Genomic DNA, 9757 nt, shown 5'->3' on the forward strand with positions numbered 1-9757 from the left:
TCAAATCTATGGACATTTTCGTGTTTTTTGTTGTCTTTGGCTGATTAAATTGTCTATGTCTAAACTTGATTGGGCCCATTCAATGTCAGGCATGGGGCCATGTCCTCCGCCACGTGAAGTGAACAATTAAATATTTTCTTAGTACCAGACAATTTAATTTGTTATTCGATTAAATCGATACTCGTATTTGCGCCGCATAATATATTAATGTCAATGCCATGTAAATGTCACATTGACATTTCGTCTGACCACTTTTTGATTTCCTTCCATTTTCTTTCATGTTTTAAAAATCTTTGTGTACGTATCAGTATAGTAAAAAGTAATCTTTATCTTTTTACAGATGAACAAAAAAGAATAAAACCATATATATTTTAGAAAAAGCAAACTATAAATATGGATCAATATTTAACCGACACGTCCAACAAATTAGTAAGTGTGTTGTGTGGTTTTAAAATTGACAATCAAAGAATTTAGACCATAATCGGTATTCGTGCTTAATAATTGTTAATGTGCCTTGGAGTTTCGATTCTGTGGGATTTTCGGGATGCTAAATAGAACTACATTGATACTAGATCATACATAAATATATAATACATAATAATCAACTGTAATATCCAGGATTCAAACATACAAACATATCTTAGCCTCATTGCTATAATTTGACCAAAGATTGTAACACTATGGAATGTAATTTAAGTAATATTTTCCAGCGCGACACAAACTATGCGGACCTGACTATAGTATTAGGCAACGAAAGCTGTGATTTAGATTCTGCCATAAGCTCCATTGTGTATGCTTTATTTCTGAACTGGCAATACCAGCAAATAAAATGCAAGACTTGCACAAGGTTCGCTCGCCGGGAAGACATGAAAGACAGCCTATTCGTCCCTATTTTAAATGTAGACAGAGAAAACTTCCCGCTGAAAACTGAGGTGGTATACTTTTTGAATGAACATGGAATAAATGAAACTAATTTGGTGTTTCGGTAATTTTTTTAAATTTATTTGGGATTTTTTCTCAACCTCGCGTATTTCCGGTTGCATTCCCGTCTGTATCGCCCAAGGTTAGTACCTATGAAAAGTAAACCTTACTGTGTAGAAGATACAGGCCACAAACTCTGTCAAGGTTTTTTTCTATTTGTCACCTCATATGACATCCAATTAAAATATTTTGCTGTAACGATGCAACCAAACCACCAACCACCAACCTCACACCTATTTCGGAGTGCCCTCTGCTTGCAAGCTTTTGATCATATTGTCATCCACTGAATATTAAAGATAAATAAATAAAATAAAAATCTTTATTATCGGACACTTAATCTGTTTTTGTTACTAAACTTAAATCTACTTGTGTTAGTACAGTCTGCCAGAGATATCTGACTCCCCTGTGATTTGAACACCATCTCTTAGGGGGCTTATTTCAATTAAATTGCCAATAAATGAACAGTCCTCGTTGTGGGCTATCACCCTCAAAACATTGTGACAGCTGCCAAATAGTTGGCGCAATAGGGAACTCCTCTTGTGCAAACATGGTTGAGTTTGTGGGTGAAATTACCCACAAACTGCTGCAGAAATATAGAGTGGTCATCACTCTTGTCAAGATTATTTTTAATTTTTATAAGGAAACATCCACAATTTCCCTCTGTCCATAACTAAGGTTTTGTTAATTTGGTTTGGTTTTATTGTAATAAACAATCAATCAAATGGTGGTAGCAAAAGATATTTTAACCATAGTGAATAGCCGTAAATAGAGTAATATTGATACAAATTTTAACACCCAGCTTTATTCCCAGAAATGACTATGACCTGAAACAGCTGGTAACCCAAAACAAAACCAATGTAGTCTTAGTTGACCACCACACGTTGAATGCCGATGATATGTTCCTAGCGCCATATGTGACTGAAATCATAGACCACCGCCTCATGGACAAGAGTGGCTGGCATTACAAGGTGAGGATAAGGATAGTCTAATAAGAAATAAATGTGGCTTGACCGTGTGAGGAACTCGCGAGTTCTTGTCAGTTTTCATGTCTTTGAGATAGCAGGAAAACTTCAGGAGTACTAGATACAGCTCGCATGGACCAGCAAATTACATAGGGAAGAAATGTCTGGCTATGCTGCTCCTGCCTGGTTCTCTCAGAAAGGGCAAACTCAAGAAAAGGCTTGATGTTGTCAAGGATGATACGAGTGACAATGGTCTGATAACTGGGAATGCAGACGACCGTGCACAATAGATATGAAAATGTAGGAAAATGGACCCTGTGCTCCGACACTCAATGGTTGTGGAAGGAACCACGCAGACATTCAAATGTGAGGGAGATTCTGTAAAGAATTTACTATACTACAACAGTTTACCCCTTACTGAAAGGATAACATTTGTCACGTTTTCATGGTGCTGTGTCGATATTGATGAGATTTGGAATAGATATAGTCAATGACCCGAACTCATACATATACTTGGTACTGCAGCTTTGCTGTGGGCGACATCTAGAGATGACTTTTTTAAATCAGCGATCTTCTTCAGTAAAAGATTTTGCATAATGTAACACCATATTATGCACATACTAGTATTTTGCTACGGTGATGTTAAGTCAGACCTACTAACATTATAAATGCGACTTTCACGCAAATTCTACTGTACGAATTGTTATGAAATTTGTTACACGGGTAGAATATAATCTGGAATAACACATAGGGTGCCTTTTATCCCGTAATTCCCACGGGAGCGAAGCCCCGAGGCGATGCTAGTATTGTATATTATTACGTATAATATTTTCAGGACGATACAAGATCTACTATAGAAATAGCAGGATCTTGTTGTACGCTTGTCTCACAAAGGATAAGGGATCTATCCGCCTTAGTTGCCAGAGATGTGGACTTCTTCGATGCCTACCCCGTGTGCAGTGATATGTTGCACAGTAAGTACTGCGTTGCGTCAACGCTTAAAATCAAATCATTCAGAAATTAAACCTTCACAGACACTTTATATTCTAGATTAATTAATATTTAAGTTTTAGATAGGACCATTAAAACACATTGTATAAATAGTTGTTGCATACAGTGCTGCGTTTATCCGTTGACGGAGCGCAGCGCGACGGAGCAGTGAGGCCGTGCCCCAAGTATTGAGATCATATACGTGGCGTAGTCACCATGCCAATTGATTTTGTTGTCGTAGATTTTTTGTCTGTGGTTCTGGATTTTTTCTGCTTTTTACTGTGTCTGTGACTTTTGTGTCCACTATACTTAAGGCCAGCTTAGCGCTTAGCGTGGGCCGTTCAATGTACTCAAATTATTTATATTTTAATCTTTTATATATATTTTTATTATTATTATTATTATTTTATCTTTTATATTATTAAATTATTTATTTTTTAATCTATTCTCTTTGCAATCCTTGCGTGTTCTCGGTTGCATACGGGCCCGTGACGCGTCGCCTTTGTTTTCACAATCCTCTTGATGTAAACCCTCTTTGGCAATGCCATTGTATCCCTTTAGCCGCCTCATACGACATCCGTGGGAGGATATAAACTGGTCTAATTCTAAAAAAGAAACTATAAGCTGGAAACATATTAATTTATTTAAACTTTATCGTACAAATTTATTACCGCAACGAAAAACCAGCAATGTATATACCGAATCCGTCAAACTTTGGCGAACTGTTCCACGATAGTGTGTTACCGGTATTATATCTATACTATTATTATAAAGACGTAAGCGTTTGTGAGTTTGAGACGGGTAATCTCCGAAACTACCGAACCGATTTCAAAAAATCTTTCACCATTAGAAAGGTACATTATCCAAGATTGCTATAAGCTATATTTCATCTCAAAATTCCCACGGGAGCGAAGCCCCGGGCAACATCTAATTTGTTAATATTTTTAGGTACAATAATACTGGACACGGTCAACTTCTCCAAAGAATTCAACAAAGCGACACCACATGATGAGGAAATTGTGCAGTTCTTGGAAAGTCTTATTAAGCCCAATGACTACGATACCGCCAGGTAAATATAATCGTGCTAGCGACGCGTCCCGGCTTCGCTCGGGTGAAAACATAATAAATTATAGACCTGAATCTTTCTAAAGGTCCGTGAAAACCGCATGAACAGCCGTGCGGTAGTTTTTGAGTTTATCGCGAACAGATAAACAGACACGGCAGAGGAATTTCAAATTCAAAATTCTTTATTCAATTTAGGATGATATACATCACTTATTGACGTCAAAAAAAATTACTTAAACTAAGTCTACTGCCGGCTTCCAAAGCGCAAGTGAAGAAGAAGCGGCGCAACAAACTTCACCGCAGCCTTTTGTTTTATTTATTATTAATTATGTATGTATTTTTAATTTGTTTTTATTATATTAAGGATGATGTACTTTTGCTAACTGTTAATATAATAGAAAATATTCATTGACACGACAAAGAAATTACTATTTTTTTCATCTATGTATAATAATATTATAAAAAGAAAAGATTGTATTTTTGTTTGGAATGAATAAACTCAAAAAGTACTGGGCGGATTTTGATGAAATTTGGCATTGAGATAGGTGAAACCTTCAGGAGTGACATTGGCTACTTTTTATTATGGTTTTACACGAGCGAAGCCAGGGGCGAGCGGCTATGTTAAAAAGAAATTGTCTTTTAATTGGAATAAATGGGCAATTTCTCATTTATTTGTATGGTATAAATGGTATTAAATTCTTTTTTAGGCGAGGCCAGTTCTCAAAAATAATATTGGTATAGAATTCAACAGTTATTACGGCGTACATATAGACGGACAGGGCACTTTGTAAATAAGTATATAGTTTCGTTTATATTAGTTTTTAATTGTTGTTTGTATCCCAAATATGATGCTAAACAGGATTTATAACGTCGCTCGATAAAATTATACAAAATATATTATAGTAAATTCAACACACAGATTGTTAGCCTATCTTGTGTGGAAAATGTGAAGCGATGCCCGCGGTTTCGCCCGCGTGTGTTTCCCAAGGGAACAGTTATTTGTGGGGGATGAAAGATCCTATGTCCTTCTCCGTACTTCAAGCAGTTATTTGTGGGGGATGAAAGATCCTATGTCCTTCTCCGTACTTCAAGCAGTTATTTGTGGGGGATGAAAGATCCTATGTCCTTCTCCGTACTTCAAGCTATATGTATGCCAAAAAATTTCAAGAAGATTGGTTGAGTAGATAAAGCGTGAAGAGGTACAAACAAACTTACTTTCGTATACAACGTATCACTATCTCACGCATTACCACTGACTCGAGTGAAATAGCACATAATCGATCTCACTCATGCAAATTGTATGATAAAGAAAGAGAGTGGAAGGTAAATTTTTTTGAGGAAGGAATCATTTCCAAAATTAATCTATACTTTTATTATAAAGTGGTAAGCGTTTGTGAGTTTGTATGTTTGAGGCGGGTAATCTCCGAAACTACCGAACCGATTTCAAAAATTCTTTCACCATTAGAAAGGTACATTATCCAAGATTGCTATAGGCTATATATTTCAACTCAAAATTCCTACGGGATTATTCATAAAATTCACATTACTACAGTACAGAGTAATTAATGTAAAGTCATATAGTAAAACTCATTCTTGTCTTTGTTGAAATTTGAAAAATTGTAATGACAGCGCGTGCGCAGCGGTCGAAACGCTCAGAGAACCACCCAAGAACGATATGCCCGTTGCCCGTCAAATGTTCATAAAATTCACATTACTACAGTACAGAGTAATTAATGTAAAGTCATATAGTAAAACTCAGTCATGTCTTTGTTGAAATTTGAAAAAGTGTAATGACAGCGCGTGCGCAGCGGTCGAAACGCTCAGAGAACCACCCTAGAACGATATGTTGCCCGTCAAATGTTCCCTAATGTATCTGTGGCTTAACTCTTTTCTCTCTTAACTATTAACTCTGACAGTGTCCGTTGTTGCAGGAAACAAATATTGGATCGATTGACGACGGCTAAAAGTAACGTCTCCGTGCTGTCGGCCTCTCAACTGTTACTGAAAGACCTCAAAATTGTGGGAGCCTTCCTAGTGCCAAGTTTCCCAATACTGGTGCAGGTAAATACAATTTTTTTATTTATTCAACTTACTAGCTGCGCCTTGGCGCTTCGCTCTCGTGGGAATATCGGGATAAAAAGTACCTTATGTGTTATTCCAGGTGATATTCTACCTGTGTACCAAATTTCATAACTATCGGTCGAGTAGATATTGCGTGAACGAGTAATTAACACACATCATCGCATTTAATATTAGTAAGATTATTCTAAGTAAAAAAACAGCTATTTATAAACAAATAGACATTTAAAGACTGCAATGTTGCGTTAACTTGAAATCCATCCAGATGTAAAATATTTTTTTGGTCACCCATCCCGTGGCAGACTATCGCGAAAGTTGCTTAACCGCGTCACAAAACTCCTCAGCTTCGACTGAAGTAGATTCCTACTAATATTATAAATGAGAAATTTTGTGAGTATTTATATATGTTTGTTACTTTTTCACGCAAAATCTACTGGACGGATTGTTATGAAATTTAGTACACGGGTAGAATATCACCTGGAATAACATATAGGGTAATTTTTAACCCGAAATTACCACGGCAGCGAAGCCCCGGGGCACACATAGTTATTGATTCATAACTTACATCTATCTTTACAGGCTAACACAATTCGATCGTGTAGCTTACAGAAAAAAACCTTAAAACCTATAACAAATTAAAATTAATGATATACTTACGTGTGAATTCACTCAGGGTCGTCTGCCGCAATATTTAGTGTGCGCAAGGCGCGCGTCAGCGGAGCCTCCCGCTGCGGCATATTTGAAATAGTTACGTTTGAATTTTTCAGGAATTCCTGCAAAAATCGGACGCAGAGAAAGCTATGTCGTCAGCTTTGACACAAAAGCAATGTAGGGCCATAATCTTGTTAGGTATGTCCCTAGGCGGGGGACTCGACAGGGACCTCGCTATATATTCACAAGACATGGCCACTACAACAAAAGTATGTTTGAATGGATTTGTTATGTTATATACATGTCACACAGGTTTTTTGACTTGTATTTGAAAATAATGAGATGAAAAAAAAATCTGGAATCAATCGGAAAAACGGTTAAAAGCACCGTGCCTGATAGACAAGGGCGCGGGTTCAATTCCCGCTCGATTCCAGTTTTCCTAATAAATAAATAAATAAATTCTTTTCATATAATTATTTTCAAAAAATTAAAGTATGTTTCTTTTTCATCTCCACGTGTTCGGGGCTGCGACGCCTCGCAGCGTAAAATGTAACCTTAAAAATTTGAAATTCGTCTGTGGTTTTACAAGTCGCCTGACGTGAGCCCTTCATAGGAATGCTATTGTAGTCTATCAGCCGCCTCGGCTATGTGTCCCTTAGTCGCCTCGTACGACATCCATAGAAGGAAATATAGTTGTCCTATTTTAGGGCGGAACCACACGCCACTATTAAATTAAGTTTAATATTCTTTACTAGAAACCCCGGGGCTTCGCTCTCGTAGGAATTTTGAGATACCCAATGTGTTATTCTAGGTTAATTTCTACCCGTGTACCAAATTTCATAACAATCGGTCCAGTAGATAACGCGTGAAGAGGTTACAAACATATAATCTTACTTTCGCATTTATAATATTAGGTTGGGATAAGGAAATTTTATATAGGGATCTCAAGTTATCGAAGTTTTTAACAGCAGTTAAACTTTTGTATACAAGTTAATACTTATAGTTCATTTTCAATTTTCAGTTATCAAAATTCTTCGAAGAATGGACGAACCCCCCCCTCATGCTGGTACCTGAAGAGTTGCCTAACAAGATTGCTAATTGCCTGTACTATAAACAAAAGAATTTATCAGCAACTAGAAAACAATACATACCTGCGCTCAATGAATATATTATCACCGACGCTACCTAATTCACCATAGACAATGTTACCATAGAGATTGCAATAATAAAGCAGATTAGAAGTGTCATATACATGGACAGACAAGAGAAAATTATAATAATGGTTTTATATTTCGTTTAGTTTCGTTTTAAAAAAGTTGAAGCGCATATTAGAAATAACACAAGAAGATACGGGATACAGGGCTATATTTTTGACGCCTATTCTGGCGTTTTGTATGATGATAGTCCCAGAAGGAGTACGCAAATCTTCTATCTCATTTAGGTAGGTTAGTTTTCTTTGTCTTTTTTTTTAAAAGCATGTGTGACATGTTTTGTCTATGTTCAGAACTTATCAGCGGCATATGTCGATCGATAAAATATAGCAACTTTGGTGACACTTCCAATTGTTTTATTATTCTAAATTCTTGTTTATGTCGTGTCTATTATTGTTAGGAAAATAACGTCGACATTTTCGACGTGTATAAACGTGTAGGATATCATATTTTGATATTTTCCAATTGTACATTTTGAAAAAAAAAAAAAACACAAATTGGCTATTTGTTTAGGTAAAACATTAAATACACGTTACATACATACATGACTAAATAAATAACGTAGACAACCTAAAACGATACGTTGTCAATTTAATTGGTCAGTTTTATAAATTACTAGGTGTTAATTTTGTTCTCATTAAAGTATATAATATCTCATTAACTAACGTGGCGTCATAACATATCACTCTCGCACAAGCTCGCAATACATTTCGCTGCTTTAGAACGAAAGTGACTTAATTCAAAATCTCAACTTTTTGGGAAATCGCAAAATAAGATTTCATGTTTATTAATTTTTTCATAAGTAAAAGTATATTTCTGAAACGAAGTATGTTAATTGTCTTTTTATGTTTGACATGGTTTCATTAACTATTAGGCTTGATAATAATTGTCTTTTTTTCAAATTATTTTGATAAATAATATTTTAAAATAACGATTTTCAAAAACTAGTCACTATAAGGTCACCCTTTGACCGAACTTATTCTATAAGAGTTTGACTTAATATGAATTAGGTCAGTTTCATTTTAATAACTTAAAATTTATGTGTGGCATTTTGAGTAATATGTCATTTTTGTATTAAAATAAGATTAAGTTGTTTACTAATAAGTCATTTTGATAAAAACTATTTAATAATAAAACCCAAGTTTGTGTTCAAGTTATTTATTGTATTGAAATAATAACATATTTTATAGTATTGTTCAGAGTTCTGCCTGCCTGCATTTGGCATATACAAGGTATACCACTACCTCCGTCATAGCCGTTAGGTATGCATAGGGTACCCCAATTAAAGTGACTTCAGAATAATCATTTGACAGGGAAAAATAAAAAAAAACAATATAAAAATAATAATAAATAATCAAAATAAGTGAACATTGCGGCATCGTATCAATCGCTCACGCACGAATCAGCTATGAGCCGTTAGTTTGTGTGTGTGTATCGCTATAGTGAAAGCGCTATGCGGCGATGCGAAGGGCACTGTTCATTGCACGTTTTAAATTTTAGCGTTAGTTTAGATAGGGAATTCTTTAATATTTTTATGAGGTTTCTTTGGATGAAATGACGGTTACATGATAAATTATATAAATTTGCAAAAAAAAAAATCAATCCAACTTCATTATCTCGGAAACTATTGATTCCAGGTATGGATTCTTGGGGGAAAATGTTCATATTAATAGGGAGATGACATGGGTTTCGGCTATATCGAAGGTAATGTTACACCTGTACAGCAGTAACAATTTGTATCAAAATAAACTCATAGTACCTAATATTCCTAAGATTGTGATAATAATATACATAATAATTAGGTATTAATGTTTTTCT

At 35.5% G+C, this 9757-nt stretch overlaps 1 protein-coding gene across 3 annotated transcripts; it reads left to right on the top strand.

Moving 5' to 3' along the window:
• The first annotated feature begins 235 nt into the window (after window positions 1-235).
• pn (prune) lies at window positions 236-8026 on the top strand. Of its 3 annotated transcripts, none has more exons than XM_053766508.2 (8): window positions 238-429; window positions 711-985; window positions 1793-1949; window positions 2779-2917; window positions 3882-4002; window positions 5915-6059; window positions 6845-6997; window positions 7750-8026. In XM_053766508.2, exons 1-8 carry the CDS (start codon window positions 394-396, stop codon window positions 7915-7917), a joined length of 1194 nt encoding a protein of 397 aa, XP_053622483.1. In that variant the 5' UTR covers window positions 238-393; the 3' UTR covers window positions 7918-8026. The 3 variants fall into 3 exon arrangements, with proteins under 3 accessions (XP_053622485.1, XP_053622483.1, XP_053622484.1); XM_053766509.2 differs by having other exon boundaries at window positions 239-429; window positions 5930-6059; XM_053766510.2 differs by lacking the exon at window positions 6845-6997 and having other exon boundaries at window positions 236-429.
• The last annotated feature ends 1731 nt before the right edge of the window (window positions 8027-9757 follow it).

Source organism: Plodia interpunctella, chromosome 29, assembly GCF_027563975.2.
Source record: "Plodia interpunctella isolate USDA-ARS_2022_Savannah chromosome 29, ilPloInte3.2, whole genome shotgun sequence".
Classification (NCBI taxonomy): Eukaryota; Metazoa; Arthropoda; class Insecta; order Lepidoptera; family Pyralidae; genus Plodia; species Plodia interpunctella.